We start from the raw sequence: 25,306 nt of genomic DNA, 5'->3' as shown, positions 1-25,306 counted from the left end.
CAAACGTGCACCACCACGCCAGGTTTGGTCTCATTTGCATTAGTTTAAAATAATATCTTTTCTTCACTGATATGCCTTGATACTTTTGTCAAAAATAATTTAGCCATTAATATAAGCTGTTTTTTCCTCCCTGGAATCTCAATTCTGTCCTGTGGATCTCTGTAGGTCAGTGCCACACTGCTTTAATTACTGTAACTTCCATTTGTTCTTTTTAAAAAAATGTTTTGGCTCTTATTAATCCTTTAAACTTTCATATAGGTTTTAGAATAAACTTATTCAGTTTGAAAAAACCTACAAGAAACAAACCTATCAGATAGAGATTGTATAGACTCTCTTTATCAACTTGGGGAGAATTGCCATCTTACAATAGTGTTTCTTCTAGTCCATGAACCTGCAGTGTTTTCTTCTATCTTCTTTAATTTCTCTAGAAATGTATTGTAATTTTCAGTATATAAGCCTAATATTTCTTTTGTTAAATTTATTTCTAAGTATTTTATACTGTTGTGTTAGTTTTTTGTCACTGTGGCAAAATACCTGAGAAATAAAAAGGAGGAAAGATTTATTTGGCTTATGGTTCGATTCCATGGTCCGTGGTTGGCTGGCTTCCCAGTTTTGCCCAAGACAAAGCAGAACACCATGGGAGAGGGTGGGTGTGGCAGAGTGTAGCTGCTCAGCTCATGGCAGCCAAGAGGCAGAGAGAGGGGAGTCAAGCATGAGATACAGTCACCATGGGCATGCCACAGGCCTATTCCCTCCAACTAGGCTTCATCTCCTGCAGTGTCGACCACCTCCCAAAAGTTTAGTCAGCTGTAAGCCCCTCAGTGAACTAACCCATCCATGAGGTCAGAACCCTCTTGATCTGATTGTGTCTAGAGTCCCTATTTCTGAACATTATTGCATTGGGAACTAAGTTTTACACACACAAGTATTTGGGGAATACTTCATACTCCAACCCATAAACCTTCCAATAATACTACAGGCTGGGAACCAAGCCTTCAGCACATAGACATTTTGGGAAACACTTATCTAAATAATATCACTGCCCCTTATAAACTCAGATTAGTAAATTAATTTTCATGAAATTGTGTTATACCTTGCTGATGTTCTGTTTATTTTATTCAGTCTTTATTTTCTCAGTGTTCATTTTATATGGGTTATATTAATATATTTTTATATTTATTAGTTGTTTTTTGGGATTTTAACTCTATATGTGGTGGGTTGTATTTTTTTTTTTTTTGGTACTGGGAGTTGAACACAGGAGGGGCTTCTACCTGTGAATTATACCTCCAGTTCTTTTTAATTTTTGTTTTGAAACAGGTTTCACTGGGTTGCTGAGAGTTTCACTAAGTTGCTGAGGCTGTCCTTGAACCTGGTATTTTCTTGTCTCAGCCTCCCAAGTACTGGGTAGTTTATGTACTTATAAAGTATGCTTAGTTTTTCTTTGAATATACGGAACATTATTTATGCATATAGGGACTACTTAATGTCCTTGTATATTAATTCTGTCATCTGTAATTATTTGCTCTGTTTCTAATAGCTGATTTTGCTTGTTTCTCATTCATAAATTGTAGTTTTTTGCCTCTTGGAATTCCTGGCAATTCTGTTTGGATTCTATACATCATACACTTTTTTTCTTGATTGTCGGAATTTTTTTTATTTGTATAAATAGACCTAAGCTTTGATCTGGGTGCTTCTTTTTCCTGGTATTTCATTTATTTGGAAATAGTATAATCTTCTTGAGGAGTGCCTTTAAACTTTAAAGAATTGAAAAACCTTTTGAAGGACATACACGCCTTCATTCAATGGAAGATTTTCACCCATTGTTGAGAAAAAACTCTTCTGAGTATATTCTTGATTTCTTGAATTATGAGGTTTTCCATTCTTTTGTATGGGAGCACAGAAATTTCTCAGCTCCGTGTGAGCTCCCAGGATTACTCTATCTTCTTGTTTTGGTTGGTTCTTTTTCTAGCTTTGGGTAATACCTTCACATTCATGTGTTGATTGGTACTTAGCCAAAGACATGGGAGAATCCACTGTGTGTCTGGAGTTCTCTTCACAGCATTCTTACAGTGTCCTAACCTGTGAACACTATCATCTACAATCTCCCTAGACCCCCAGCTTTGTTTCCTGAATAAAGGAAGTCAGCTGATTTTGATTGTATTCCTCCTTCCTGTGCTGTGCTTGGATTTGGTGTCCCATGTCTGAAAACAGTTGTCCCACACTTTGTCCAGTTATTATGTCATGAAAATAAATCCGATCAATTGATGTAATCCATTCAAAGACTGATATTTTCCAAGACAAAATACAAGTCAGTTTTACTTTTATTCTTGGAACCATTGAATGATTCCCATTGCTTTTTATAATACTTGGATTCTCATATTCTGCCCTTTTTAGCTTTTTGCTGATTTTAAGTCTTTTGGTGGTTCTGTTCAAATTTTATTCCTTTTCTGCTTCTGGTACATGTTGCAAATCTTGCATTTCTACCTGTTATCCCATTCTTCTGTAGTATGTTTTCTTTCTTCATGCCTAACAATTCTATATCTTTAGCTTATTTATTTGTTATTAGTGCCTTTCTTGAATGAACTATCTGAAGCTTGACCTGCAACATTAGGTCTTATAACTGTCCTATTTTCTTACTTCTTTAACTCGTATCCATTTTACTTATTAATAATTAATTATTATTTTTATTCATTAGAACTTAAGTTCTTATCTCCCTATTTTAGTAGAATACATTAAATATTTGTTGAATACTTGTAAAAGGCCTGGATAAATGTTTTACCTTTATTTTTGTCCATAATATTTAATGAATTTTATGTTTATAGGAAAAAATTATTTAAGAAGCTGAATTGATTTGTCTTAATAAGATTTTTAGTTCTTTAGCATCATTTGTGTCACCTTTCTAGAAGTAATAATACCATTCAGTCTCCAAATTTAATGCCACCTGACTGATTATTCTAAGGCAGAAGATTCCCTTCTTTCTACTTACTATATAGTAGCACTCGACTATAGGTTAGCATTTAACACTTTTTATTATTTTTCTTCCTCTTCTGCATTATAAGTTTCTTATTGACAATAATTCTTTATTACATATTTTTTGGGTTTTCCAGATATCCTAGTGAGTGATTCTACTGAGTTAGAATACATAAAACACCTTTGAAAATGATTTACATTTAGAGTATTTGTCTTGTTCAACATTCTTTATGCTATACTTCCACTGGTTTACCATACAACTTAGAGGGAGAAGGATTTATTTGCTCAGTATTTTTTGAGATTTTGAGTTCAGTCCATGTGAAACCAGGGTCTGCAGATCTCAGGGTCTGGTGACAGGAAACAGAGAGAGAGAGCAAGGTCTTTCTCTGCTCTCACATCATGGAGCCCGGAAGCAGGAGATAGCTAGCAGTGGGCTTCAAAGACAAAAGCATAGCCCCTAAAACTACAACTCCAGAAACCCAACTCCTTTAGCCACACCCTACCTGCTTAGGTTACTGTAATAACAATGGGTTTATTCATTGATGAGATTGCAACCCTCATGACTTAATTACATCAACTCAGCTCTTCAAGGGACATTTCTCCATCTAACTGTAACAGTACACTTTATAATTTACAAAATATTTTACATTTATTCTCCCATTTAGAGTAGTAGACATTTATCTGGCATTAATGGTGCATATCATTGCTAGAATCTTGTCTTTCACCATAATAAAGTAGGTTTATTCTGCCTAACACTAGTATGACCCAATTGAGAAGCAGTGTAGGATCATAAACTATGAACACTTATGGAGAAAACATTAATGTCTCTCTCCTAATACCAAATTGACCTCAATAATCTCTCTCCAACACTTAAGCCAGCTAGGCTGACTTCGAACCTGTGTGATCCTCCTGTCTTTGCCTCCCAAATGTGGGGATTTCAAGCGTGTGCCACCACACCCAGCTCTATGTGTTTCTTTTTAAAATTCCTTGGTACCCCCAATCCATTGAACAACCTAATCTCAAATAAATTTATAGTCACTGGCAATAATCTAAAAAAAATTTTATTTTAGTTCTTCTTATATCTTTGATGGAGTACAAGTTGAATTTAACATAGAATCATTTCTGCATCAGAAAAGAACTTAAAATTTATTTAATTAATTTTCAACTAATTCATTTTATCTCAGCTTTGTTACTTGTAAATCCATCTGTATCTATATTTCTTTCACTTAGGACTTTTGTAGCTATTTTTATCCTTCTTAGATTGAGAAATGTATGTTAAAACAATATCATAACTATTTGATAGATGGTTTCACATGAATTCTGTCCACACAATATTCAAAATAACTTTCTCTGGTTAAATGGAGCAGCAGTGACATATAGTGGTTTTCTAGGTTATTTGCTAGAATTTATTACAGAAGATATACTATAGGTTGTTTATGTTTTCTTCAGCAAATATACTAATAAATTGAGCTATGCAGTAATTTTTTATGTTGCAATACAAAGTAAGCATAGATTATATTATAATCAGTAATTTATTAGAATCCAGGCATGGTGGCTTACGTCTGTAATCCCAGTACTTGGGAGACTGAGACAGAAGGATTACAGGTTCTAGAACATTCTCAGCAAGTAGCAAGATTTCCAGCAAACTTACAAGACCTTTTTTTTTTTTTTTTTTTTTTTTAGTGGTACTGGGGGTGGAACCCAGAGGCTTCCTATCTCTGGGCTATCCTCCCAGACCTATTTTATATTTTATTTGGAAACAGGGTCTCACTAAGTTGCTGGGAGCCTCACTAAGTAGCTGAGGCTGGCTTTGAACCCGTGCGATCCTCCTGTCTCAGCCTCCCAAGCGCGGGGATTACAAGCGTGCGCCACCACACCCAGCTAAGACCTTGTTTTAAAACAAAGTCACTAGAGGAGGACATTAGATGATATCAGTTTAAAGCAGTATTATGTACTTAATTGTAAAAAAATAAAAACATAATTCAAATAAACATTAGTAGCTACTCAATATATTCTCTAAAAATTTAACTTAAAATTAGCATTTATAAATAAAAATAATCTGTGCTTTTCTTGCTAAATATGTTTTAATTTACTGCAAAGTCCAGGAAATGGGAATTTCCTAACTAAAAGACCTGCTGTAATTATGGGTGAAGATTGTGGGAGCATGGATAGAAGAGGACAGTCAGACTTCATTATTGACAATCAGTCAATTCAACATATTAGGGGACAAATGGAAATAAAGTTTCATATTTTCTTGATATGAAACAGACAACCAACCGTCTTTTATCAGAAAATTGTGACTCTTTTGTTCATAAAAATATGATAAATTTGTTAAGCATTGAAAAACAAAAGATAAAGAAAACCTTATGACAGTTTGGGAGATATTTGTTTAATACTAGTTCTGATGAAAACCATTTCACTGATGAAAGCTTTAGAAACATTTTTGCAGTTCCAGAATCAACTTTTAGTAATTCTCCTTTTAATAATACAAGTTATTCAGAAGAGTATCAACTAAAGAACAACTGTCAAAAAGAGCACAACAATGAAGTAAATTACCTAAGTACATCTTTTGAGCAGAACTGTTACCCATCCAACTTTGAAGAAAAAGGTTGGTGTTGTACATGAAAACATAATAACTTATTTTCAGCTTTAATATATATTAGTATTTTTATATATGTATATCCTCACATGCCTACAGTCATTCCTCTGTATCAGTAGGTTTTCTATTTGTAGATTCAACCAACCATGGGTTGAAACTATTAAAAAGATTGCATCTATGCTGAACACATACAGACTTCTTCCCCATCATTTTCTTTTAATAATACAACAGCTATTCATATAGAATTAACATGTCTTAGATATTATAAATAACTCAAACCAAATGTGGTGAGGCACAACTGCCTGTAATTCTAGTACCTGGGAGGATAAAACAGGAGGATCATAGGTTCGAGGATAGCCTCAGCAACATAGCAAGACTCTCAGCAACCTAGTGAGACCCTTTTTCACAAAACAAAATATAAAAATGGCTGTGGACATAGGTAGGAGGTAGAATGTCCCTGAGTTCAATCCCCAGTGTCACAACACAAAACACAAAACCAATCCAGATATTATATAAAGTATACAGAAGGGTGTATAAAGGTTATACTCAAACGCTAAGCCATTCTCCATAAGAGACTTGAGTATCCATGGATTTTGCTATCTGCAGTGATAGAATGGGGAGGCCCTAGAACCAAGCCCCATCAGGTCTGGAGGGATGACTATACTGTGTACATAATTATGTGTGTATGTGTTTGAGGAGTATGAAGCCAATCATATCATGATAGTGATTTCCTTCTGTATGTGTCATGCTAATATGCTTTGGTTTAAAAAATGAAAGTAGACTATATAGTCTATGTTATACATTTTAACTCAGTGCATACTTGTATTTTTGAAGGAACTCTTGAAAATCATTATCGAGGGAAGACACCACAGGAAAACATTCAAGAATATCCAGTAAACTCTGTGCAAGTTTTTAGGTAAATTTGAGAAATGCAAATGAGGATCTACATGTTGAAAGTTGAATTAACACCAGGGGTAGATAGGCATATTACGTTCTGAGCATGAGCACCCTGGTCAGAAAGAGCCATTACCTGTAATCATACTCTTAGTAATTTATCTTAATATTATCTTAATTTATTATTTTTATTTTTTATTTATTTATTTTTTTTTTTGGTGGTACTGGGGTTCCTGGAAGCCCTTCTTCCTCCGGGCTACACTCCCAGACCTATTTTATATTTTTGAAACAGGGTCTCTTACGCCAGCACGGCTGGCTTCGAACCTGCGCGATCCTCCTGTCTCTGCCTCCCAAGCGCGGGGATTACAAGCGTGCGCCACCACGCCCGGCCTTATATTATCTTAATTTAAAGTATGGTTCTTAGCTGGGCATGGTGGTGCACACTTGTAATCCTAGCATTTGGGAGGCTGAGACCAGAGGATCACGGTTTGCAGACAGCCTCAGCTACTTAATGAGGTTCTTTGCAACTCAGTGAGACCCTGTTTCAAAATAAAGAATAAAAAAAGGTATGGTGCTTATATTTGCCAGTTTCGTTTAATATACTTTTATGAATATTAGTATTGAGTATATTTGAGAAATTTTGTTTCTAGGAACTCATATATCCACCAGAGTGTCAACTTATTAATTTACATTAAGAAATAGAATTGTCAGGTGTGTAGGAATACTTACTGGCATGAAAAGCACATTTTCTTTGCATCTCCATAGGAAGGTTACTTAGTATAGAATCAGAACAGCGAGTAATAAAATTAATGTCGATAGCATAAGCAAACACATCAGCAATTTCTGGGCAGTATATGTTCTAGGAATAGAGCAACTGCCTCATTGCCAACATTTACCTCAAGACACCCCTGTGTTTCTTCTATTCAGGGTTACTTTTTCTTGCATTTTATCACTGATGCTTTTTTTTTGTTTGAAAATAGTTATGCTTCACCAGCTCTTGCTAATGTTTCTTCTAAAGTTGTATAACATGTTTTGTATTTAAGAGAATTTTAATCTCTATTACTGGTTCATATTCTTTATTATTCTTTCATAGTTTGAGGCTGTCTCACTAGCTCTTTTATATGTTAAGTGATTTGCAATTATAGATAATTAAAGAAAACTTATAATTTGGAATAGTCCTTTCTTATTATATCATCCTAATTGAAAGATAATTGGTGATAATTGTAACTTAGCCAAATCTTTGTGACTTGAAATTGAAGAATTTTCAGATTTTTTCCTAACAGTGATTTTTTAATGGAGATGTTTAAAATATCTATTGAAATAAAGTATGCATTCATGCCATTTTTATGGAATTGGACATACAAATTAAAATTTAGACTCATTTTTTTTTTTTTTTGGTGGTACTGGGGTTCCCGGAAGCCCTTCTACCTTCGGGCTACACTCCCAGACCTATTTTTACATTTTTTTATTTGGAAACAGGGTCTCCTAAGCCAGCGCGCGCGGCTGGCTTCGAACCTGCGCGATCCTCCTGTCTCTGCCTCCCAAGCGCGGGGATTACAAGCGTGCGCCACCATGCCCGGCAAAATTTAGACTCATTTATTAAAATTAATTCTTCAAATGTACAGAAATTATAGGTGAAAATTGTATATTATGCCTTTGAGTTTTTAAATGTATTTTATAAAAAGGAGGTGATTTTAAAACTAAAATACAGACTTGACATATGCACATTAAATAAGCTTGGCATAGAACTAATGAGTCTTTGTTTTTTTTTAAAAAAAGGTTCCATATAATTATTATTTGAAGCCAGTGATTGGAACCACATATATATTTATTTTGGTGGTACTGGGGTCCCTGGAAGCCTTTCTACCTTTAGCTACACTCCCAGACCTATTTTATACTTCTTATTTGGAAACAGGGTCTCTTAAGCCAGCACGGCTGGCTTCGAACCTGTGAGATCCTCCTGTCTCCACCTCCCAAGCACAGGGATTACAAGCGTGCGCCACCACATCTGGCAAAATTATACATTGAAACAATAACTTTCAGAGGGATTGAAGTAAATTTTAATACTGTCTTGTTTCTAACCTTTAGGGGAAATATTTCTTTTGAAGAATTACATCCTACACCATCATTGGACTTTGGACTTGGTGAGGTAATGCACATTGTCATATTTTTCCAATTAAGTCAGTTTGTGTTATATTTTAATGCTTACAGATTACTTTGATTTAGGGTTAGCCTTTATTCATAAATTTCCCTATTAAGAAGATTTTTGTGTGTGTATGATCCTGGGGATGGAAGCCAGGGTCATTCTACCTCCGAGCTACACCCCTATCCCTATTTTTTTAGTCTTTTTTGGTTTTTGAAACAGGGCCTCACTGAGTTGCAAAGGGCCTCGCTAAGTAGCTGAGGCTGTCTGCGAACCACGATCCTCTGGTCTCTGCTTCCCAAATGCTGGGATTACAAGCTTGTGCCACCATGCCCAGCTTAGGTAGAATCTTATACTGGGAAAATATAGCTTATATCTAAAAACAAAAATACTTTTTAGAAATTGTAATGTTCATTATTTGAAACAAATCGATATTAATATATTTCACATACTTTCTATAAATACTACAAAACTTCTAAGAACAAAATACTTGAGATTTCAGTGTGCTACTGGTGAGCATAGTTATACTTGGGAATATTGAAATACCTACAAACATTGGTTATATAAAGTTAGAATTCCACCAGACATACGGCCCTTAGGTACTGGCCAGCCCAACAACAGCTATGGGAAACCTATGTCCCTCAGGTGAGTCAAACCTCAAGGTTGAGCACCCAGCAGGTACTGGATTGGTTTGATTCCCAATTTTCTGAGCCAGAAGAGGTGTTAGTCTGTCTAGATGAAGAAGAGGAAGAGGAAGAACTGCCAGAAGATGATGATGAAGAAGAGGAGGAAGAAGATGATGATGATATGATCACACAAGACTGAGTAGGGGTGGGTTAAGGGGGGAGGGGAGGCTTGTTACTAAAAGATAAATCAACTGTATATTTATAGCTATCTCTATGTATTTCTACATACACACATATGAGCAGGACACTATAAATGCAGTAAAAAGTCCATTTGAAAAAAAAATAGAGTATGTGGAGTTACTCATCATAGCGACCATGAAATTCTGCTTGGCAGGCATTGGGAAGGCTTGCTGTCCAGGAGGATGTGAGAAGTTCCTTGAATAACTTAGTTTCTTCTCTTTTGGAAGGATCTTCTTAATTATTCACAGTAAATAGATTTGAAGTGAATATTGGAGTGTATGCATGCCTTGGAGTTTGTTTAGCTTTCTTTGTACATCAGGTTTTCTAGAGTAACTGTGCCCCCCTTTTTTTGTTGCTGTTATTCTTAGTGGAGTGTTGGGGATAGAATGTGTCAGAAGTTAACAGAAAAGACTTTTAACATGATAAGATAGTAGAATTAGGGTTAGGCTCTGTTCTACGTAGTTTATTCAGGGTGCAATGCTTGTGGGAGTCTGCTATTTTGAAATGGTATTTCCATGTTTGTAGTATATGTTCATATCAGATAGTAAAAATGAACAGGAAGTGGAGGATTGGAGGAAATATTTCTATGGGCCTGAATTGACAGTAATGTACATTACTTCTGTCTATGACCAGAGGCTCTCAGCAACGTAGTGAGACCCTGTTTCCAAATAAAAAATATAAAATAGGTCTGGGAGTATAGCCCGGAGGCAGAAAAGCCCCTGGGTTCCACCCCCAGTACCACACACACAAAAAAAAAATCACAAGTTCAAACCATCTTCACAGGAGGTTAGGAAATATAGTCTTGCTTATGTACAGTTGGAAAGGGAATCAAGTTTGGTGATCAAATAGATATTTCTCCTTTATCATATCTAAAATTCAATATCCCACAACAGAGAAAATACAGAAAATATTTTCTTTATATCTGTGATTTATTTATAAATATAATTTATGAAGTAAGCCATACTGAAAATCAAACAAATGTAGCAAAGGAGTGGTGTTTCATAGCTACATTTTATATTTTTTAAAACATCAGTAAAATTTAAAATCAACCAAAAAAAAAAAAAAAGCTTAAACTTTAAAAAAATTTCTGGAAAGTAAAGCATTGGAAATGAAAATAATTTACTAATTATAAGGAAAGTGGTGAAAATCAAAACCAGTGGTGTGTTCTATTAAAAATTCATACCTTATCCTTTTTTATTTTTTTTTTTTCAGTATTGGGAATGGAACCCAGGGGCATTCTACCTATGAGCTACACCCCCGATCCTATTTTTTACTCTTTTTACTTTTTGAAACAGAGTCTCACTGGGTTGTGAAGGGCCTTGCTAAGTAGCTGAGAATGTCTGGGAACTGCGATCCGGTCTCTGCCTCCCAAATATTGGGATTACAAGTGTGCGCCACCATGCCTGGCCATACCTTAACCTTTTATTATTAATTTTTTTTTGGTGGTACTGGGGGTGGAACCCATGGGTTTTCTACCTCCAGGCTATACTCCCAGTCCTAATTTATATTTTATTTGGAAACAGAGTCTACTAAATTGCTGAGAACCTCACTAAGTAGCTAAGGCTGACTTCGAACGTATGCGATTCTCCTGTCTCAGCCTCCCAAGCTCGGGGATTACAAGCTTCCTCTACCATGTCCAGCCTTATTATTAAGATTTTTAAAAATAAATGACTAAGTGCCAGGTCTGGGAGTATAGCCCGGAGGTAGAAAAGCCCCTGGGTTTCACCCCCAGTACCACATAAAAAAAAAAAAAGTGCAACAAAATAATTTGTGTGTGTGTGGGTCTGGGGATGGAACCCAGAGGCATTTGACCTCCGAGCTATACCCCTTGCCCTATTTCTTATTCTTTATTTTGAAACAGGGTCTCACTAAATTGCGAAGGGCCTCACTAAGTAGCTGAGGCTGTCCTTGAACCACGATCCTTCGGTCTCAGCCTCCCAAATGCTGGGATTACAAGCGTGCACCACCATGCCCGGCTGCAACAAGATAATTTTAAAACTGCTTTAATATCTTTTCTCTTTTTGTGGTACTTGTAATTGAACCCAGAGGCATTCTACCTCCAAGCTACCTCCATTCTACCTCCAAGGTATTCTGGTATTCTACACCCAGACTGATCTTTCTTGTTTGAAAAACAGGGTCTCACTAGGTTGTTGAGAGCCTCACTAAATTGCGAAAGCTGTCCTCAAACCTGTGATCCTCCTTTCTCAGCCTCCCAAGTACTAGGATTACAAGTGTGTGCCACCATACCTGGTATCTTTGTTTGTTTGTTTGTTTGTTTATTCTGGTGGTACTGGGGGTGGAATCCAGGGGCTTTCTACCTCCAGGCTATATTCCCAGACCTATTTTATATTTTATTTGGAAACAGGGTCTCACTAAGTTCCTGAGAGCCTCACTCAGTAGCTGAGGCTGGCTTCAAACCTGTGCGATTTTCTTGTCTCAGCCTCCCAAGTGTGGGGATTATAAGCATGCGCCGCCACGCCCCAGCTCCATCTTGTCCTTTTTACAAAACTGAATTTACTATGATTACCTGAAAGCTTTCTTTGTTTTTCAGTAATTTATTTTTAGCAAGTGTTTTTTTTTGTTGCTTGCTGTTTCTAAATCAATTTAAATTTCATTTTATTGTTCACCATAGGCCAATTGTGTGTGTGTGTGTGTGTGTGTGTGTGTGTGTGTGTGTGAAATCACCTTTGTTGCATTAAAGTACTTTAAAGAAAAAGTATTATAAAATGAATCAGTGTTAATATAAGGTAGGTATGAGTGGAAATTATGTATATTTTAGAATTGTTAATAGTTTGGTTTTCTTCTAGGTTCCCATGAAAGAAGAAGAAGGAACATGTTTTTTAAAAGACAGACCAACATCTACTCAGAAAATCTGTCAGTATAACTGTATAAGTGAACTTTGTTCTTTTTTGAAAACTAACAAAAATTAGTTAAATTTTAAGTATTATTTTTGTATTTGTGACAGCAAATAAATATTCCATATCTTAAATTATACTAGTAATACAATTGACTCTTTAAAACTATGTTTATCGTTGGGCGTGGTGGTGCACGGTTGTAATCCCAGCATTCGGGAAGCTGAGACCTGGAGGATCGCGGTTCGCGGACAGCCTCAGCTACTTAGTGAGGCCCTCTGCAACTCTGTGAGACCTGGTTTCAAAGTAAAGAATAAAAAATAGGGCAGGGGGTATAGCTCAGACATCAAATGCCCCTGGGTTCCATCCCCAGACCCGCAAAAAAAACAAAAAACAAAAAACAAAAAAACTATTTTTATCTTTTGTAAAATAATAGATTATGAATATATAGTGTATATTTAATTTAACAAATAGTAAAAAAATTCTTATATTCAGATTGTATTCAACAATAAAAATAATACATGAATAATATATATATTTTGCGGTACTGGGGATTGAACCCAGGGGTATTGTACCTCCAATCTACACTCCCAGACTATTTTTTATTCTTTATTTTGAAACAGGGTCTGAGTTGCAAAGGGCCTCACTGAGTAACTGAGACTGTCCATGAACCGCGATCCTCTTGTCTCAGCCTCCCAAATGCTGGGATTACAAATGTGTGCCACCACGCCCAGCTAAATAATATAGTTTTCAAAGTATCCACAATCACATTCCTATCCTGCCCCCTAGAGGTAACTCTTCACCTGAATTTCTTTTCTGTTACAGAATTTTCCCTGTACTTGATTTTAAACTTTCTAAATATTGAGAAACTCTTATGTTTCTGCAATTTTTTTCATTTAGAATTCGTTTTTGAATTTCACCCATGTTGATACTTGTGGATCTAATACATGTTATTATATTTTAGTGCTAAATAATATTATATGAATATGCCACAATTTATGCATCTTTTGGCAATGGATAATTAGATTTTTTTTAATATTTTGCTCTTTGGTACTTTGGCTATTCTTGAGATTTCTTCTGGCACACATGTATAAAAAATTTGTCTGGGGTTTATTTCTAGGAGTTGAACTGCCAGTTCACATGATGTGCCTTTTTTTTAACCTCTTTAAGTAATACAAATTATTTCTAAGATGTTTGTGCTTATTTAACCTCCAGCTAGAAAAGTCTTAGTCACATATTTTCATCAATACTCTGTCAGTCTTTTTTCATTGTTGGCAACCTAATGTCTTCTAGTTTAAATTTATATTTCATCAATTACTAATTAAGTTAATTGGCTAGCAATTTTATTTGTGAAATGTATTTTATGTCTTATGCCCATGTTTCTTTCAGGAAATTTGGTCTTCCTTATGGATATTTATTTTGATTGTATCTGTCTATATATGTAACACCTGAATATCTTTTCTGAATGCTGGATATTAATTGCATACAGGCTTTTATGTAAAAAATACTTCATATTTGAGTGGTTTTTTCACCCTAAACTGATATTTTATGGAAAAATTTTATATTTACCTGGAACTTTTAGGTATTCTGTACTAGGATTCTTCAATTTATTGAGTCTTTTAGGGTATTTAAAATCCTTTGTGCACATTTTTCTTTTTTCTTTACGTTTTAAAATGTGAGAAACATTAATCAGGCTTTTATCCTCATCTATCCTGCCTTGCTTCTGTCAACATATGAGTATTTTTATTGGTTTATGGTTTATATTTATGATCTGAATTTCCCCCCAAATAGTCTAACACATATATAAGCACATATATACTCATGAATTTTATTTTTCTGCCTTTCTTGCTCTAATTGAAATATATAATATTTTATTTTATTTTTGGCACTGGGAATTGAACCCAGGGGCATTCTACCTCCAAACTATACCCCAGCCCTATTTTATTCTTTATTTTGAAACAGGGTCTCACTAAGTTGCAGGGGGCCTAACTATCTGAGGCTGGTTGAGAACTTGCAATATTTCTGTCTAGGCCTCCTAAGTACTGGCATTACAAGCATGTGCCTGTATGCTTGGCTATAATATTTTATAAATGAATTTATAAAATTATCCTATTGATTCAGTTGTACCCCACTGATGGACATTGAGGTGGTTTACACTATCTTCTGATAAGTGCTATAAGAAAACATCTTTCTCAGTATATTTGTTATTTTTGGAGGTACATTTTTGAGATAATTTCTAGGAGTGGAATTGCTTAAACAGAGGTGCACTGGTATTTTATATTTATTATGAATTGCAACTTTTATAGATGTTACCAAATTTTTATTTGCACCATTTCACAATTTTACCAGTAAAATGCATATTATTCTACAGCCTCATCAACAGAGGATTGTGATCAAAATTTTTATTTTTTGTGATGCTGAGATGGTTAGATAGAAGTTTTAAATTTCACTTCTTGCAGGGCGTGGTGGTGCATGCTTATAATCTCAGCATTTGGGAAGCGGAAACTGGACTTAGCAAGGCCCTTCGCAACTCAGCGAAACCCTGTTTCAGAAAATAAAAAAGATATGCCGGTCATGGTGGTTCATGCTGTAATCCCAGCATTCAGGAGGTTGAGACTGGAGGATCATGGTTCGTGGAGAGCCTTATCTACTTATTGAGGCCCTCTGCTACTCAGTGAGAAGCTGTCTCAAAATAAAGAATAAAAATTAGGGCAGGGGATGCAGCTTGGAGGTAGAATGCCCCTGGGTTCTACTCCCAGACCCATAAATAAATAAATAAATACATAAATGCATAAATACATAAATACATAAATAAATAAATAAATAAATAAATACTAAAAAAATAGGACTGGGGGTGTAGTTCAGAGATAGAATGCCTCTGGGTTCTATCCCTGTTGACACCATTATTTTCACGTTTCCAACAGGTTTTTCTTCCCCTAGTTGCTCAGCTGCTGCTGCTTATCAGGAAGTCATATCTGCCACTGATGGTAATATCAGCACCACTCTACCCACCTCTGCCAAAAAGAGAAAGTTAAACAGCAGCAGCAGTGGCAGCAGTAACAGTAGTAACGAGAGAGAAGACTTTGCTTCCATATCTTCCTCTTCCACTCCTTCTTTACAACACAGGGATTTGGCATCCCCTTCAACCTCAGCCTTCTGTCTGGGGGTTTCAGTGGCTGCTTCCAGCCACGTTCCAGCTACATTTTGAAGACACCCTAGCGTTTGTAGGGTTTGATGCAAAGATGGCTTTTCCTCTTCCTCCTCCTCCTCCTCCTCCTCCTCCTCCTCCTCCTCTTCACCAACTGCTGTAACATCTCAGGAGCAGCAACTTAAAAATAAGTGTATATTAATCTCTTCTGTGGCTTTGATACATTACACAAATGCCCCAGCCAAATCCACCACTGCCCCTAGCTTTGCTATCAGCAAGCCTGGCTCTGCTAAGAAGTTAGTGATCCAGATCTTTAAAGATAAACCTAAATTACCAGAAAACTACACAAATGAAACATGGGAGAAACTAAAAGAAGTATATGATAGAAGCTATTCAGAATAGTATTTCAATTAAGTACAATTTAGAATAACTCTACTAGGCTGTAGAAAATCTCTATTTTTACAAGATTCTGCAAACTTATACAAACAACTGAGGCAGATATGTGAAGATCATATCAAAGCACAAATTCATCAATTCAGAGAGGATAAATTGGATAGTGTCCTTTTTCTAAAGAAGATTGGTATATCCTGGCAAAATCATTGTAGGCAAATAATCATGATCAGGAGCATTTTTTGTTGTTGTTGTTTCTGGATAGAACATATGTTGTCCAATTTGCAAATTTATTAGGATTCTTTTGAACAACAATTTTTGGAGGAAACTAACTGGCTCTGTGCACCTGAAGGTCAAAAGTTAAGGCAAGAGAGAGAGGTTACTAAATATCTTCATCATGTTAACAAACGTCTAGAAGTAGAAGCAGATTTATTACTTACCTTGATCAGACCACCCAGAAGTCATTAATTGTTGCTGCAGAAAAATAACTTTAAGGTGAACACTTAACAGCAATTCTTCAAAAAGTTTTAAATAACCTCCTTGATGAAAACCGAATTCAAGATTATCTCTTCTGTATCAGCTTTTAAACTAATTTTGAGGCAATGTTCAGCTTCTCTTGCAACAGTGGATTGAATATATCAAGGCATTTGGGAGCACAATTGTTATCAATCCTGAAAAAAATAAAACCATGGGACTTTGGGAAGATGGTGAGTGAGAGAAACAGCGCTTATGAGTCCTGCTGATAATATCAATTGCCTCAAAAAGAGCACTCTACAAAGCCAGAAAATACTATCAGTAGAGAAATAAAAATGATAAATAAAAGAGACAGAGAAAAAGAAGATCAGAAGACTGACCAGAGAGCAGAAAAGAAACCTGCGCACCTTGCAGTGACGGGTGCCACATTGGTGCCATCTTGCCTCACAGCACCAGACTTCAGAGAGAAAAAGGAAAACAAGGACCTGAAGTGAAGAGCTGCAGATCAGCCAGTTGTAATTCATCAGTTCTTCCTGTCAAACACCAGCTAAAACTTCCAGTGGCAGAGCTCACCACACCCTCTAGGGATTCAGAGTGGAGCTCAACACCAGAAAAGAAACCTGCCAGACTAGGGGCTGAGGGCACCACAGCAGTGCCATCTTGCCAACAGTGGCCAAGCTTACCACGCCTACCAGAGATCCAGACCAGCACAGTCTGTCAAACTATGGTCCCGGCAGGAGAACTCCCAGTGCTGCATCTCCAGGGACAAAAGTAGCCTTGATAATTCCCTGGATCTGAGATTTTGTGGTCCAACACAATGAAGGAGAAGTGATGGCAGAGATTATGACACTCTTAGGGATCCAGAGTGGTGCTCAATAACACCAGCCCTGATAAAGTCCCTGGGTCTTAGACTTTGCTATACAACCAGAGAAGGTGGGAGGGGGTGTCTGCTGTTGGACATAGCAGAGGCTCAGACAGACACAAATTCTGTTCAGTGGAAAGTGTAGGGGGAGACTTATGCTTAACATTAAACCCAACTAGTAGGATATCCGGGATTACCACAGACCTCCAAGTCGTGAATGGGGACAAGTCAGACTAGCCCAGCCCTAGCTGTGGAGAACAGAGACTCCTACATTGAGTTTGGTCTCAGAGGCCTATGCCACCAACAGATGCAGGAGGAGACCGAGACTCCAAATCTGTGGAAAGCGTGGAGGGTGACCTATGCTTAGTACTAAAGCTAGCTCCATTGATACCGACCATCTGCATAGACTGAGAAAGACTCAGAACCAGACTCACACTGGGAAAGGTGCCAGTGGCACTCAATATTTGCACAGAGAGAGACTGCAGAGGATCTATGTGCTGAATAGTCACTTATTTGTAGACTTGCATTAATTTGTTAGTGGGGTTGTTTTGGTGTTTTGTTCTTTTTTGTGCATGAGTGTGTATGCCTGATTTTCTTTTTAACCATATTCCCAAACCCTTTCCCAAGCATCTTCCTTTGTATATCCCTACTCTCTTCTATCCCTTTTCTATCTTTATTCTTCCTTTTATCTCTCCCTTGCTTGTATTAAATCTACTTTATATCACTATACCAGAAACTCTACATTGGTTACTAGAATACTACTCATATTTACTATCTCTAATCTCTAGTATATACTACCTTACCAAACTAATACTCTCATTCTATTTGACTATATCTGAGACTTTATCCTATTTGTCCATTTACTCTTTCACTCCCCTTCTTATTCAACCTTCACTGTTGAATACAATACAAATTGCCCTTGAATATACCAGCTGACACTTAGAAACTGAGAGAAATCTATCAAAAGCAACAGATACTTCTGAAATCATAAGGAGAAACAACAAGGGAGCAATGAGCTCCCACAACCCCACAATAGCAGAACTGATAACACATAATTGCAGGGATGTCCAGAAGGTCAAATCTACAGTTACACGAATGTGACTGTAGAAATGATACAGGACTTCCAAAAAGAATTTAGAGACAGTCTGAAAGAAATAAAGAATGCAGTCATTGAAGTAAAGGCATCAATTCAAACTATAAACAACCGATTAGACCACATGGAGAATAGAATCTTGCTTCTAGAAAATGATCACCCCAAAAACAAATGCATAGTTTATAACTTAGAAAAAATAATTCAACAGCAGAATTGGACATTGGAGAAATATAGGCCTATCTTAATAGAGTTAACCTAAGAATAATTGGCATAGAGGAGGGTAAAGAAAGTGAAACCAAAGGGATCAGCAATCTTCTCAAATAAGTAATAGCAGAAAACTTTACAAACATAGAGCAAGAAGTCGATACACAGGTATAGGAAACTTATAGAATCCCCTCTAGATAAGATCAGAGAAAAGGTTCCCTATGCCACATAATAGTCAAAATGAACAATGTAGCAGTCAAGGAGAGAATCTTAAAGGCAACAAAAGGTCAAGTGACATTCAGAGGCAGACCAATTAGAATCACTCCACACTTCCCAAACCAAGTCAAATAATCCAGAAGGGCCTGGAGTAACATACTTCAAACTGTGAAAGAAAACAACTCCCCCCCCAAAAAAATTTTTCCTACCCTTCAAAACTATCTCTTAAATTAGAGGGGGAAATAAAAATCTTCCACGACAAACAGAAGCTGAAGGAATTTATGTCTTCAAAACCAGCACTAAAGCTAGGCAGTGGCGCACACTTCTAATCCCCATGCTTTGGAGACAGAGACAGGAGGATCACGCTGGTTCAAAGCCAGCCTCGCTGGCTTAAGAGACCCAGTTTCCAAAAATAAAAAAGTAAAAAATAGGTCTGGGAATATAGCCCGGAGGTAGAAGGGTTTCTAGGAACCCCAGTACCACCAAAAAACAAAATAAAAACAGAACAACAACAAACATCAGCACTAGAGAAAATACTCAAAGAGATTACTACAAAGAAGAAATAAGTACTATATGCTGGAACCAGAGAAACAAGAATTTCCATCCAGCAGACAACTAAGCAAAGAAGTCCAAACAGTATTTCAAACAGAAGTAAAATCTCAACATGTTAGGAATTAAAAATCATCTCTCAATAATCACATTGAATGTAAATGGCCTCAACTCCCCAATAAAAATACATAAAGAGACAAAAAAATTAAAAAACAGAGCCTATCTATCTGCTGCTTTCAAGAAAGACACCTTACAAGTAAAGAGAGTAACAAATTTAAGGTAAAGGGCTAGAGCAAGGTAATTCATGCCAATAGAACTCAAACAAGCAGGAGTAGAAACTATGATATCAGAGAAGTTAGACTTCAAGCCCAAGCTTATTAGAAGAGACAAAGAAGGTCAATTTTTCATAGTAAAAGGAACAATCCAGTGAGAGGAAATAATGATAATCAACATTTATACCCAAAACATAGGTGCAACTACTTTCATAAATTCTTTGTGACATTAAATCACATGCAAATCCCAATACAGTAATACTGGAAAACTTCAGCACCCCTCTCACAGCATTAGGCCAATCTTCTGGACAAAATGTCAGTAAAGATGCCTCAGACCTAAAGAACACCATTAATCAAATGGACTTGTTAGACACATATAGAATATTCACCCAACTACAGAGTTCACATTTTTTTTTTCAGCTGCTCACGGAACCTTCTCCAAAATAGATCACATGCTGGGTCAAAAAGTGAGCACTAGCAAATTCAAAAAATGTAACATACTATCCTGTGTCTTTTTAGACCTTAATGGATTGAAATTAGAAATCAACTATAAGAAGACCCAGCGAAACCACATAAACATGTGGAGTCTGAACACCACACTTCTAACTGAAGAATGGGTCATAGAAGAAGTAAGGGGTAAAATCAAGAAATCTCCAGAAACAACTAAAAATAGAGATACAACATATCAAAACCTCTGGGACACTGAAGGCAGTATTAAGAGAAAAATTTATAGGAATGAGTGCTTACATTTAAAAAAAATTATCAACGTAATGACACACCTCAAAGCCCTTGAAAAACAGAAACAATCTAACCCCAAAGCCAATAGAAGACAGGAAATGATTAAAATCAAAGCAGAAATCAGTGAAATAGAGAAAAAAATACAGAAAATCAACAATACCAAAAGCTGGTTTCTTGAAAAAAATTAACACAGTAAGATAAACCACTAGCCATCCTAACTAAAATAAGGAGAGAATCAACCCAAATTATGAAGATAAGAGATTAAAAGGAGATATCACTACTGACAGTATAGAATTCCAGAGGATTATCAGAAACTACTTTGAAAAACTGTACTCCAACAAAATGGAAAATCTGGAGAAAATTGACAACTTTCTAGATAAATACAACCTTCCTAAGCTGAGTCAAGAAGATATAGAAAATTTAAACCATCCAATAACAATAAAAAAGATTGAAACAACAATAAAGAGCTTATCATCAAAGAAAAGCCCAGGACCAGATGATTTGCAAAGTGAATTTTATAAAATTTTTATAGAAGAGCTAATCCAGATACTCCTCAATCTATTTTGTGAAATAGGAAAAAATGGAACTCTTCCCAAATACATCCTATGAAGCCAACATCACATTAATACCAAAACCAAATACAGACATGTCAAGAAAAGAAAACTACAGGCCTATATCTTTGACTAACTTAGGTGTAAAACTGCTAAACAAAATACTAGCAACACACATTCAAAACCACAAGTAAATCATACACCATGACCAGGTAGGGCTCATCCCAAGGTTACAAGGCTGGTTCAACATAAAAAAATCAATAAAATTCTTCATATAAACAACCAAAAACAAAAATCACATGATCATTTCAATAGATGCTTAAAAAGCATTTAATAAAATCCAACATCTATTTATGCTAAAAGCACTGCAGAGAATCAGAATAAAAGGAACATACCTCAACATCATAAAGGCAATGTACATAAGCCCACAACCAACATTATATTAAGTGAGGGAACACTTCAAGAATTCCCCCTAAAAATAGGAACAAGACCATTATCACCACTTCTCTTCAATATAGTACTTGAGACTCTAGTCAGAGTGATAAGGCAAGAAAGGAAATCAAAGGAGTACAAATAAGAAAAGAACTCAAACTTTCACTATTTGCAGCTGACATGATACTAAGAAGACCTAAAAAACTCAACCAAAAGGCTTATAGAACTGATCAAGAAATTCAGCAAAGTGTCTGGATATAAAATCAATCTTAAAAGATCAGAAGCTTTTCTCTACACCAACCATAAATCCACAGAAAAAGAAATTCAGAAGGCACTTCCATACACAGGATTTCCCCCCCACAAAAAAATACTTAGGAATAAACTTAACCAAGGAAGTAAAAGACCTCTACAAATAAAATTATAAAACACTGAAAAAATAAAATTGAAGAAGACCTTAGAAGTTGGAAATATCTTCCAAGTTCATGGATAGGCAGAATATCATCAAAATGGCCATACTTTCCTAAAGTCATCTATAGATTTAACACAATGCCCATTAATTTATCAAGATCATTCCTCATAGACTTAAAAAAATCAGTATTTAAATTAATTTGGAACAACAAAAATTCAGAATAGCCAAAGTAGTTCCCAGCAACAAAAAACATGCAGGAAGAATCACAATACCTGACTTTATCCTACAAAGCCATTGTAATAAAAACAGCATGGTAGTGGCACAAAAACAGATATATAGACCAATGGAGCAGAATAGAAGACTCAGAAACAAATTCACACACAGCCAATTTTATATTCAACAAAGAGGCCAAAAACATACACTGGAAAAAAGATAGCCTGTTCAACAAATGGTGTTGGCAAAACTGGTTAACCATATGTAGAAAAATGGAAATAAATCCCACTTTCTCACCCTGCAGAAGAGTCAATTCAAGATGAATGAAAGACTTGGAAATTAGACCATAGAACTCAAGGCTCCTTGAAGAGGGCATAGGTCCCACTCTGCAACACACAGGCACAGTTAAAAACTTTCTCAGTAAGACCCCAAAGGCACAACAAACTAAAAGCCAAATCAGTATGTGGGATTTCATGAAACTGAAGAGCTTCTGTACAGCAAAAGAAACTGTCAAGAACCTCATTTGAGAGCCAACAGAATGGGAGATGATTTTTGCCATCTACTCCTCTGATAGAGGACTAATAAACTCAGCACTAAGAAAACAACCCAATCAATAAATGGGCAAGTGAATTCAATAGAAACTTTACAAAAGTAGAAATGCAAATGGCCAATAAATGCATGTAAAAATACTCAACATCATTGGCAATTAGAGAGATGCAAATCAAAACTACCCTGAGATTTCAATTAACTTCAACTAGAATGGCAATTATTCAAAACACAAACAACAATAAATGCTGATGAGGATGCAGAGAAGTGGGAACTCTAAAACATTGTTGGTGGGATTGCAAATTACTACAACCATTTGGAAAACAGTCTGAAGGATCCTCAGAAGAATGAGAATGAACTTGCCATTTAATCCAGCAATACCACTTCTGGGTATCCACCCCAAAGAAAGAAAACCAAACTACCAAACTAATGCATGCATATCTATCTATGTTCATAGCTGCACAATCTACCATTGACAAACTATGGGACCCAGCAAGATATCCATCAACAAATGAATGGATTACAAAACTGTGGGATATGTACACAATGGAATTTTACTCAGCCATAATGAAAGCCACAATTACAGCATTTACAGGGAAATGGATGGAACTGGAGGACATTATGCTAAGTGAGATTAGTCAGTCACAAAAAAGAGGAAATCATATACTTTCCCTAATATGTGAAAGCTAGGGAGAAATAGGTCATAGGAGGAACTCTAGATGAATAAGGAGACCCTTTTGAGGAGCAAGTAAGGTGACCTGAGAGGATGGGAGGGGGGAAGAGGGAAACTCTCTAAAGCACATTATGTAATTAAACAAACATATCAAAGTCAATCACTAAACCAAGCATGGGAAGGAGGAATGAGGAGAGACTGGGGTGGAGATTGGTACTGGGCTAATTGGATGATATGTGCATGTATGTCTCCACAAGTATTTCATCCCATTAAGATGTATGACTACAATGCACCAATAAAAAAAATGTAAAACATGTTTCAAGTATTGCTGGGCTTTAAAGATAAGGTTGACCAAATAATTGATGTCTGCTTTCTAAAAAATGAAAAATGTAGATTCAAAGCTTTGTGCTGGCAACAAAGAAGCCAAAGATGAAGAGCTTGAGAAAATGTTGGATAAAATTCTGATTAGATTTATCTATGGCAAGGATGTTTTTGAGGCCTTCTATAAGAAAAATTTAGCCGAATGCCTCTTAGTTGGAAAGAGTACATCAGTAGATGCCAAAAATCAATACTGTCCAAACTTAAACATGAATGCAGAGCTGCTTCCACCAGCAAACTTGAAGGACTGTTTAAACACATGGAGCTTTCTAAAGACATCATGATTTAATTAAAACAAGTAAAATTTATGCAGAATGTTCCCAGGAATATTGAATTAACTGTGAATATCCTAACAATGGGTTATTAGCTAACATATGTGCCTATGGAAGTTAATTTGCCACCAGAAATGGTAAAACTTCAGGAAATATTCAAGACATTTTACCTATGCAAACACAGTGGCAGGAAACTTCAGTGGCAACCGACTCTAGGACACTGTGCTAAAAGCAGATTTCAAAGAACTTCAGGTCTCTTTCAAACACTGGTGCTGCTAATTTTTAATGAAGGACAGGAATTCAGTCTAGAAGAGATCAAGCAGGCTACTGGAATAGAGGATGGAGAGTTAAGGAAAACACTATAGTCATTAGCCTGTGGCAAAGCTAGAGTTCTGGCGAAAAATCCAAAGGGCAAAGATATTGAAGATGATGACAAATTCATTTGTAATGATGATTTCAAACACAAACTTTTCAAGATAAACATCAATCAAGTCCAGATGAAGGAAATGGTTGAGGAACAAGCAAGCACTACAGAAAGAGTATTTCAAGATAAACAGTATGAAATTGATGCTTAATCATTCAAATTATGAAGATGAGAAAGACGCTTAGTCACAATCTCCTTGTTTCAGAAGTATACAACCAGTTAAAATTTCCAGTAAAGCCTGCTGATCTTAAAAAAAGAATAGAACCCCTAATTGACCAGAACTACATGGAAAGAGATTTAAAAAACCCAAACCAGTACAACTACATTGCATAGTATGTGGGTGTTGGAACATTTGGTGTCATACAGTAGCCAATGCATATGACATGTTGATCCTACATTATTTGACTTCTTTTTTTACTATCAAAGATCAAATGAAGCATTGTAATGGAAATAGTTGAATGAATTTTTTTTGAGAGGTTAACATGCCCATTTTAAGGAATAATGCTTACCTTTAAGAAGAATGTCATTGAGGTCTTTGAATGTTATTTAGTATGATGTGCAGAAAACATTTAAGAGAGTATGCAGTTTTTATGATTCCTCTTTGAAACCAAGGAAGAGATTCTGATGGCTATTTAAAAAGGGAGAAAGGGTTCTTATACACCATTAATTATGAAGCAAAGGATTTATTTGCTTAAAAAGTCATTTAAAGATACTTAAACTGCATACAAACTTTATTGAGTGTACAGAATTCTGGATGTATTTATCAAATAGAAAAAACACCCTGGACTTGGTTGTTCACCTGTTTTGTGATTTCCCTTGAAAAGAAAAATAAGTTGTCATAGCTCTTGATATTTTACTTGATAATGTTCTGTTACACTGAAAGGGATGTTTTAAAAAATCTTATTTGGAAACAAGTTTTCAAGTAGAGTGAACAGTTGTTTACATAGTATCTTGTATATTCACATCCTAAATTTTTTCATTTATGAGTATGGGATATGCATATATGGCTTAGCCCTGAGTACACTGTGCTGATTGACAGGTACTTATAAACTTACAGCTAAAATTAAACATCACTGATCAGGAACATTATAGGAGAGAAAAATTCAAGTTTCATGTTAAAAATGAATACAATATGCAG

At 36.0% G+C, this 25,306-nt stretch overlaps 1 protein-coding gene and 1 pseudogene across 2 annotated transcripts in view; both read left to right on the top strand.

Moving 5' to 3' along the window:
* The window catches only part of REDIC1 (regulator of DNA class I crossover intermediates 1), a gene marked incomplete at its 3' end in the record, with an annotated part of 63,373 nt that overhangs the window by 21,811 nt on the left and 16,256 nt on the right, over positions 1-25,306 (top strand). The window contains 7 exon segments of the mRNA XM_080704930.1: positions 5,071-5,189; positions 5,192-5,333; positions 5,335-5,360; positions 5,363-5,578; positions 6,404-6,485; positions 8,552-8,612; positions 12,280-12,346. Of these exon segments, the coding sequence (XP_080561056.1) occupies positions 5,071-5,189; positions 5,192-5,333; positions 5,335-5,360; positions 5,363-5,578; positions 6,404-6,485; positions 8,552-8,612; positions 12,280-12,346 (713 nt within the window).
* LOC308270307 (cullin-4B-like) lies at positions 15,197-24,501 on the top strand (annotated as a pseudogene). Its single transcript has 2 exons — positions 15,197-16,569; positions 23,418-24,501. The product of its transcript is annotated as a cullin-4B-like (transcript).

The sequence above is a fragment of the Muscardinus avellanarius genome (genome assembly GCF_963383645.1).
Source record: "Muscardinus avellanarius genome assembly, chromosome: 11".
Classification (NCBI taxonomy): Eukaryota; Metazoa; Chordata; class Mammalia; order Rodentia; family Gliridae; genus Muscardinus; species Muscardinus avellanarius.
The sequence above is the reverse complement of the archived record's forward strand: the minus strand, read 5'-3'. Positions and strand labels throughout refer to the sequence as shown.